The sequence below is a fragment of the Mesocricetus auratus genome, unplaced genomic scaffold (genome assembly GCF_017639785.1).
Source record: "Mesocricetus auratus isolate SY011 unplaced genomic scaffold, BCM_Maur_2.0 Super-Scaffold_4256, whole genome shotgun sequence".
In the NCBI taxonomy this organism is placed as follows: domain Eukaryota; kingdom Metazoa; phylum Chordata; class Mammalia; order Rodentia; family Cricetidae; genus Mesocricetus; species Mesocricetus auratus.
Window position 1 is genome coordinate 17,407,505 of NW_024429182.1, and position 9,477 is coordinate 17,416,981.

General features: G+C 39.0%; 1 protein-coding gene and 1 long non-coding RNA gene across 9 annotated transcripts in view; one reads left to right on the forward strand and one right to left on the reverse strand.

The window, feature by feature from the left end:
• The window catches only part of LOC121139960, a 28,947-nt gene extending 22,974 nt beyond the window's left edge, over positions 1 to 5,973 (reverse strand). The window contains exon 1 of the long non-coding RNA XR_005876743.1: positions 5,688 to 5,973. This is a non-coding gene — a long non-coding RNA (uncharacterized LOC121139960). The remainder of the gene's footprint in view (positions 1 to 5,687) is intronic.
• Chuk (component of inhibitor of nuclear factor kappa B kinase complex) overlaps positions 1 to 8,558 on the forward strand; it is a 32,941-nt gene extending 24,383 nt beyond the window's left edge. For 2 of the 8 annotated variants that reach the window (XM_005063554.4, XM_040744077.1), the window contains exons 17-21: positions 2,210 to 2,306; positions 2,762 to 2,909; positions 3,979 to 4,112; positions 5,972 to 6,071; positions 7,229 to 8,558. In XM_005063554.4, coding sequence (XP_005063611.2) covers positions 2,210 to 2,306; positions 2,762 to 2,909; positions 3,979 to 4,112; positions 5,972 to 6,071; positions 7,229 to 7,258 — 509 coding nt within the window. In that variant the 3' untranslated portion in view covers positions 7,259 to 8,558. Of the gene's footprint in view, positions 1 to 2,209; positions 2,307 to 2,761; positions 2,910 to 3,978; positions 4,113 to 4,632; positions 4,864 to 5,971; positions 6,072 to 7,228 lie in introns of those variants that run through there. The other 6 variants (XR_002385596.2, XM_005063555.4, XR_002385621.2 and 3 more) reach the window with 6 other exon arrangements.
• Positions 8,559 to 9,477: the final 919 nt, after the last annotated feature.

Here is a 9,477-nt window from a genome sequence, read left to right on the forward strand (position 1 = left end):
GGTCTTTACCATTAAAAGAACTAGTCCTAAGGGAAACCTCTTGGGTTTGGTTTGTGGAGTTTATGAAGGACTACTGTTTGGAGAAAAGTATTTTTGGAGCCTTGTATCTGCTTGGGTGAGGGTGTGGGGGAGGCAGAACAAGAGAGATAGAGATTCTGGGAATGTAGCTGGACTGTGGGAGAGGCTTCTGGAATGATTTTAAAGAGAACAGATTTTTTTTTCCTTCTCTTGCAGTACTGGGGATCCAATATTTATGCCTTGTATATGCTTAAGCAGGCACTAGCACTACCTCTAAGCTCCATTTTCATAACCATTCAACCTCTTGAAACTCATAGTTTTCTTTTTTGGGAGTAACACAGAAAAAACATTAATGGAGGAAAGTTTGTGCAGTTAATAGCAAGTATTAGCAATAGTGGTATTTTTGCTTTCAGGCTTATTGCCCAAGAAAATGCCAAGATGATACATCAGCCGTTTTTTGCTCTTTTAAACTTAAATTGCCACATACTGAAATGCAAAAACTAATGCTAGTAGTTTTAAAAACTGAAATAGTATTACTTATAAACTGTAGAACTCAGTGTAACCAACAACCATGCATTTGAGGACATCTTCCAGATGCAAGTTGGCTTTAGGGTAAATTTCCAGGTGTCCACTGATCCCTTTTATTAGTATATCAGGTTTGGTTTAAGTCAGCTCTTTTTCAGATGAAGTTTTTGTAAGTTGTAAACAGATGGATTAGCAGCCTGGTTGGGGCAGTGAAAGCCTACTGTTCTAAGTAAACAGTGTTAATCATGTAAGAAAGCTGGTCTCTTGACCAAAGGTTGCACCTGTATCTGAATTTGGGTTAGTACAGGTTAAAGGTCAACCAGGCTATTCATCTCAAACAGACAACATAAGTCTCTAAAAATTAAATGCATACAACCACACATAAATTTACTTTCTGGGAAATATTTATGTCTGTGGGTGTGGGTGTATGCTACATGGGGATGTGGATGGAAGTTTCTGTCCTGCCCAGTCCCAAATAAACACACAGAGGTTTATATTAATTATAAACTGTTTGACTGATGGCTCGGGCTTCTTATTGGCTTGCTCTTTCTTAATCATTATCCCATTTCTGTTAATCTGTGAATCTCCACGTGGTCTTGGCTTACCGGAGAATGCCTGGACATCCTTCGTTCCTGGTAGCTACATGGCGTCTCCTTGACTCTGCCTACTACCTTTCTCTATCCCTGTTTAGATTTCCTGCCTGGCTAACTCCTGCCTGTCCATTGGCTGAAACAGCTTTATTCATCAACCAATAAGAGAAACATATATTCACAGCATGCAAAGGACCTCCCCTTCATAGGGATACCCACAGAGGCCCTCAGATTCTCCTGGAGATGGAGTTATAGGTGTTTGTGAGCTGTAACATGGGTGCGAATCTGTCCTTTAGAAGAACAACAAGAGCTCTTGACAACTATGCTCAGCCCCATAACTTTACTTTTTGTGTATAGTTATCATTGAACTATACCTCCAACCCCTTAGACTTTATTTATAGATAATCTTAAAATTTTTTTAAGGTTTTATTCATTGAGTATACAGTGTTCTGCCTGCATCTATGCTTGCATGCCAGAAGAGGGCACCAGATCTTTTTACAGATGGTTGTGAGCCACCATGTGGTTGCTGGAAATTGAACTCAGAACCTCAGGAAGATCAGTCAGTACTCTTAACCTCTGAGCCATCTCTCCATCCCTGATAATCTTAAATTTTTTTTAAATCTAAGTTTTAATTTAAATTGCATTGTATAAACTTTTTATGAGGAGATGTGAACATCTATTCAGTGGTTTTTTTCTGGAGAAAATGTTTCTTCCCTCTTTTCTCTGTCTCTCTGCAACTGATAACCTGTTTTAGATCTTTCTGGGGGGATAAGGCTCCCCTCCCCCACTGCTGTTAGCTACTTATAAATCCTTGGGGAGTATTGAAGGATAAACCATGGGAAGACCTCAGGAGCCCCTTTCTGCATCGACAGAATCATTGTCTTATTAGATCTCACAGCTTCTGAGATCTCCTTAAGGTAACAGCAGTGTCATACCTCAAGGACAGCATTCCATAACAAATGGAGTTTTTTTTTAGACTACTTGCAGGTTTTTAAAAGTTTTTAAGGAACTTTTGTTTGGAAGTTGGTGTTTTCTTGATGAGAGATTAGAAGCACACTAACTGAAATCTTTTGCAGATCACTCTTACAGTGATAGCACGGAGATGGTGAAGATCATTGTGCACACTGTACAGAGTCAGGACCGCGTTCTCAAGGAGCTGTTTGGTCACCTGAGGTAGAGACATTGCTTCATCTCCTGCATGCCAGTGTGTTTGTGTTCCTTTTCAAATATAATACTCTTGTTTGGTAAACAATAGTTGTGTCAATATCTTGGAAAATAGCCATTTATAAGCCCTAAGTATATGCATTACTTTTTATTTATTTGCATGGGTGTTTTAATTACACGTTTGCCCCATGTGAGTGAGATCAGAAGAGAGTATCTGATATCCTGGAACTGGAGTTACAGATGGTTGTGAGCTGCCATGTTGGTGCTGGGAATTGAACTGAGGTCCTCTGGAAGAGCAGCCAATGTCCTTAACCACTGAACTGTCTCCCCAGCCCCTATGTTCATTGTTTTTGAGATCAGTCATAAATGTGATATAGTTGTGGTTCATGTTTGCTGGGTTTGGGAGTATGTTACACAGTCTTGAGGGATGTGACAAGTATCTGACACTGACTTACTTTCTCCAGCAAGTTGTTGGGCTGTAAGCAGAAGATTATTGATCTACTCCCCAAGGTGGAAGTGGCCCTCAGTAACATCAAAGAAGCTGACAACACCATCATGTTTATGCAGGGAAAGAGGCAGAAAGAAATATGGCACCTCCTTAAAATCGCCTGTGTAAGTAATTATTAGTGACTGTAATACTGATCTGCTATTACTTTCTGATAAAGGATTTTTTTTATTGCTTGGAGCTATGTCCTTTGAATATTTATATTTAATATTGAGTGTACATGATCCTTGTTTGGTGTCTGAATGATTATAGAGGTAGGACTTTTAGATGTACTTTTCTGTCCTACCAGCCAATTCCCAAACATCCATACAGAGACTTATTATTCATTATAAATGCTTGGCCAATAGCTCAGACTTGTTGCTAACTTGCTCTTACATTTTAAATTAACTCATATTTCTTATCTATGCTCTGCCATGTGGCAATACCTTTTTTCAACACAGCAAATTCATCTCTCCATGTCTCCTCTCAGTTCCTGAGACTCCTCCTTTCTTCTTCATGCTCTATTTTTGTCTGCGTCCTGCCTAACCTTTATCTATCTAGCTATTGGCCAGTCATCTCTTTTATTAACCAATGAGAGTAATACACATTTACAGTGTGCAAAGATTGTTCCACAGCAAGGACTTTTGTATTCTCATTCTCTTTTCCAGTCCTGGTAGTGCTGCTAGTGTGTGTCTGGTTTTGCTTGTTTCTTTGGAGACAAGAGCATTCTCTCTAGTCTAGGCTGGGAGCTGGACTGTCCCCTTACTGCAATTTTCCTGCCTCTCAAGTGCTAGGATGACAAGTGTGGGCCACCATATCCAGCTCAGTCCCTCTTTTTATAGTTCTCCCTGACCTGGGTTGCTATGGTTGCCCATAGCATCTGACTTGTTAATAAGTCAGCCTTTGCTAAGCTGTTCCCTTCCTCCAAACCACAGCTAGATTATAGGAATTAGATCCATTCAGTTTTAGTCAGTGTTAGATACACTCAGTTTTAGTCAGTGAAGAAAAGGGCCAGTGATGGTGTAGTTAGTAGTGGTGGGAATAGTTTTGTTCTCAGATAATCAGTTGTGTATATGAATAATGATTGAATTATGAGTCTTAAGTATTTTTTTAATGGTATGAATCAAGAGATGCTTGCCTGCAATTTATTTAGCGTGTGTGCTGTTTTTTGTTTTTTGTTTTTGTTTTTCCCTTCAGACACAGAGTTCTGCCCGCTCTCTTGTAGGATCCAGTTTAGAAGGCACAGTAACCCCTCCAGCATCAGCATGGCTGCCACCTATGTTAGCAGACCGTGAACATCCTCTGACACGTGTGGTAACTCCTCAAGATGGGTGGGTTCACTTTGTAACAATAGATAGTTGTATTTCAGAGTGGGGTAGGAGTGAGACAGTAGAGCATGGTGGGTAGTAGTGCCTTCAGACCAGGGGTCAGTTGTGACTAACTCAGCAGTTAATAATGCTGAGTAATTTATTCTTTTTTTAATGTTCATATATTTATTCTCATTATCAAATAAGGATGTCTTACAGTAATTGTTATCTCAATTCAAGTTCTAAGCCATTTCTGTTCCTAGCATATCAATTTCCTTTATCCAAATCATATCCCTTCCTTAACTATTTATTTCTATGAGAAATTATACTTTTTGCAGTTTCCAATTTTTTTTGTACCTGAGTTCTTTTTAATGAAGTAGTGAGATCTACTTTGTTTTATAGCTTAGTATTTCTTAATTCTGATATTTTCAGGGCTTTAAGTCATTTTGCAAATAAGAGCTCAGATTTGCACCCTGCATTTTGTCTTTAGTTTCTGCTCTGCTGCTAAAAGCTGAATGACTGTCCATCTCTGTTATTTTCTCAGCATGAGGTGTGCCGAATTCAAGTGGCTCTTTGCTAGCTTGTGTGTGGTCGCTTTTCTCACAACTCGTGGAGACCTCCACAGCACCAAGCATTTCCTGGAAGTCTGCCCATAATTAGTTTTGCAGAAGTGCACCCATGTTACATCACTGCTCAGGAGCTCATGCAGTTGCACATTCTGTACTCTGCTTTTATGAAAGAAAAAGCACATGACAGGAAGGCAAGCTGATATCAGGTATTTTATTGTTTAAAGAAAGCAAGTTCCAGTATATATCTTGGAGTCTCTACATGTGTGGCCCAATATGAATACATATACAAGAATAGCAGAGGTTGTGTCTTGTAGACCTCAGAAAATACTATTAGAACTGAAGGAAGTAAAATTTACTACATCCTAACCTTTCTTGTTTTCATTAAAGGCATTTAGACTTGGTAGGGATGTTAATTCCAAATATCAGCTCTGTGGGTAACTTCCAATTTGAGCGTGTAGTTGTTTGCAACAGTGTAATGTATTTTAAAGGTACATTTTCTGATAAATAAAAGCTGATCTTAATTATAATGTACCTGAGGTACTTAATTATCAAGGAGTAGGAAGTTGTTAGCATGCAGTTTTCTGTTTGTTGGATAATACCTGAATCAATATTTAGTTCTAAGCTAGCAGTGGCTGTTAACCATGGCCTACAGTGTGATAGAAGAGGGACTGAGGATTGGTAAAGGATTATGACAGGATATATGGAAGAGGAATGCATGAGGGGAGAAACTAGAATCAGGGCCTCCTTCGCATATAAGTATCTAGGGGTATTTTGTGTTTCATGGTTTCTTCTGTTGTTCTCAGTAGTCAGCTTGCTTTTTTTCATTGCTGCTGTCTGTAGTTTCCAATCAGCTTTTCTTTCCTGGAACTCTGGAGACCAGACTACACTTTGAGTCTCTCCCCATGTTTGTGTGTTAAGTGAGCATGCTAGTGTTTTACTGTTTGTAAAAGGAAAAGGAAATAATCCAAAAACAAAATAAAACAAAAAATGCTGTTTCATTTGGCTGTACCAAGGGGATCTTTTCCCTTACCTGTCATTTCTTCAGGGAGGGCTGAGGAGTTACCAGTGTCACCTGTTTCAAAAGAAAATCTGATAAGAGTTACAGTCGACTTGCTAGAGTAATCAGAAGTGGGGGCTTGGATAAAGAAGGATGTTGTCTGAGTGGGAGGGATGAAGAAACTGAAGACGGAAGCAGTCAATTTTCCTGGTGTGCTGAGTTGCAGAAAGTGGTCGTCCTTCTCAAGTCTAGAACATAGGCAACACTCAGGTGCCCCTTTGCTGAACTTGAAATGGTTTTGTTCTTTCCTCCATCAGAGAGACGTTAGCACAAGTGATAGAAGAAAATCTGAACTGTCTTGGCCACTTAAGTACTATTATTCGTGAAGCAAATGAGGAACAAAGCCATAGTATGATGGTAAGTTTTGTGTGAATATGGTTGTGTGTTTTAGATATGCTGGATGCAAAGGGTTAATTTTCCATGTTGGCTGTGTCTGGCATTTGGGATATATATAGGGAGTAGAACTCAAAGGAAAGAACTTTTGAGAAATATTTGGAAACCCAATTTTCTTTCTTTTTTTTCTTTTCTTTCTTTTTTTTTTTTTTTTTTTGGTTTTTTGAGACAGGGTTTCTTTGTATTGTTTTGGAGGCTGTGCTGGAACTCGCTCTGTAGACCAGGCTGGCTTTGAACCCACAGAGATCCGCCTGCCTCTGCCTCCCAAGTGCTGGGATTAAAGGCGTATGCCACGAACACCCGGCCTCCCACTTTTCTTTCTTTTGTTGTGCAGGGATGGTTATCCTGCTTTCATCCCTGCTGCTATAACTTAGCCTTACAAAAAGCCACTTAGGGGAGAGGGGCTTATTCAACTTAAAATTACAGACTACACACCATCACTGTAGAGAAGTCTAGGGCAGGAACTAGAAATAGCTAGACATGATGTCTACAGCAGAGAGGAATAAACTTCTACATTCCTGAGAGTACTCAACTCACCCTTGACTGGTGCTGCCCACGCGCCAGCCTGATCCTGGCTGCCGCTGGCTGTCTCTTCCCAGGCCAAATCCACAAAACTAACCTTATCTTTTACATAGTAGCAGTGTATCATCATTGAACCTCAACCATAGTAGTTTTGGTCAGATTAAATTTTCTTCACAATGTGACTACTGAAATGGAATGGATGTACTTTTTCACTCTATAATTGTTGTATTTGATGCATATAAGATCAGTTATGCTAATACTTAATAAAAATTGGTTGTATCAAGATGTAGTTGCCATGACCTATTGATTTGTTAAAACTGGGAGAAGCTACTGTAAAATCTTAGCAAATTCACTGCTGCTTTTAGTCTCGATTCCAGCTCTTTCCACTTATGAGTAAATATTTTACTCAAAGTTTCATGAGAACTTTGAGATATTTTTGAGATTACCAGAAGGTAAGGGGAGCTATTTCCAAACTGTAATTTCTATAGTTTTTAACATTTCGAATTTTGATTCTAAAATGTTCAAATATGAAAACAATTTAAAAAGTGAACTTTACATTCAGACATCTTCTAATTATCACTTTTAATATCTGCCTTTAGAGTCTTGATTGGAGTTGGTTAACAGAGTGACCTGATGTTCACTGTTCTCAAGCCTATGAACATTGTCTCTGCACATACTCAGAATTCATCTTTGCTCCCTGAACCTACTCTTCACATACCAGTCAGTGGAAGAAATGGCTGTAAATCAGAGACTACAAATGACTTTACAAGCACAGTATCTTGATTTTCCTTTGTATAATGATTGTGACCTCTGAACAGATAGAATTTTATTACAAATTGGTGAATTATTTTTAACACCACAGCTATCTAGGGAGATCATTAGTGACCTGCTTATCTTTAAAATTGAGAAAATACTACTTGTTTAACTGATGAAAAAGAATATATATACGTATCCCCGAGACAGGGTTTCTCTGTGTAGCTCTGGCTATCCTGGAACTCACTTTGTAGATCAGGCTGGCCTCAAACTCAAACAGAGATCCGCCTGCCTCTGCCTCCTGAGTGCTGAGATTAAAGGCGTGTGCCAGCACTGCTGGATCCAGTGCTCATTTTAAGTAAAAGTTGTCTACTGTGTTTCTGTGGAAGAGACTGCTCACAAGTAAAATTGTGCTTCCTGAAGACTAACCTACTTCCTTGTGTTGCTCTCAGCAGGTACTCTAGCTGGCATCATAAGGAGTTAGACGAATCCCATATTTAACCACACATGTAATAGTGTCCTTTTCTTTCATGAGGGATTGCACATGTGTGCTTTGGTATCAACTGATCATAATGAATTGTGTTGTGTGCTATATGTATATGTATTTAAGGTGTACATTTAATAATATCAAAGATGAGCTGCCTGTTAATTTATAATGTATTTGAAGATTGTATGGTTTTGCATTTGTAAAAATGGGTCACTTGTTTAAACAATCTTTTGTGTCTTGTCATACAAGTTTCAAAAGGTCTGCATTCATTCCTTTATCTGTAATTATAATCTCAAAATCCAAGAAGTTCTGAAAAAAAGGTTTTCCTAAACTTGATAACAAAATTCATTTGCTTCTGGATCTATTTTGACCTGACACTGAGTCTGTTTATCCCATTTAGTGTGAATATTCATTTATTTTGCTGCATAAATATTAATGTGTTTGATTATTGGGGGGATGCTGCCACAAACTCTTCTGAGGGTTAATGTAGTACGGTATATGCACTGAATTACCTATCTGAAATCTGAAAATTTCATAATTCTGAAACATCTGGACCTAGGGGTTTCAGATAAGATTGTGGATTTCTGCCTTCTGTTAAATAATTTAGAAGGTATTATTTTGTTTTTAAAAATGTGAAATGCTTTTATATTCTAGTTTTTCACTTTGCATATTAAATGATTTTAAAATTGTTCTTTGAATCTCTACTTATTACTAAGAGGCAGATTGTAGTATGACAGGCTACTGTGGATTGAGAAAATGTAGAAGGCTGTATGATACGAGAGGAGCACAAAGAAGTACGCTGTGTGTGCGCACATGCACGTGTGTGGAAGCCAGAGGTGTAATTTTCAGGAATACTGCCCCACTTTTGAGAGAGTTTGTCCTTGGCCTGGAGGTTACCGATTAAGCTGGGTTGAGTGGGCTCTGAGCCACAGGTATCTTGTCTTTGCCTACCCACTGTTGCAAATTACAGGTGCCTACCACCATGTTGCAGAATATTTGTTTACACTGTGAAGATGTATCTTTGCCAAGGTGCCTTCTGATTGGTTTAATAAAGAGCTGAATGTCCAGTAGCTATGCAGGAAGAGATTAGGTGTGACTTGTGGAGACAGAGAGGACCTTGGGAAGAAGAAAGGCAGTCACCAGCCAGACAGAGAGGAAACAGGAAGTGCAAGATGGAAGAGAGGTAACACCAGGTGGCAAAGCATAGATTTAAAAATCTGGGTTAATTTAAGTTACAAACGCTACTTGAGACAAGCATAAGCTAAAGCCCAAGTTTTTGTAATTAATAATAAGTTTCCGTGGCATTATTTGGGAGTTGCTGGTGGGATAGAGAAAGACTCATTACAATGGTGCCCAACCTCCAGGCACATATTTCTACATAGGGCCTTAGAAATCTTTAAAAAAGAAAAAGAAAGAAAAAACCAACAACAACAACAACAACAAAAAACACACTGCTTCCTAATAACCTAATAACCTAGTGCTTTTGGCTTATAGAAGCTAAGTAGAGACAGCTCGGTCTCAGCAAATTCCCAGAGCTGGGGCAGGTAAACACTGCTCCTGGCGCGTACCATGGGCATTAGGCTCAGCTCTCACAGACCTAAGTGGGAC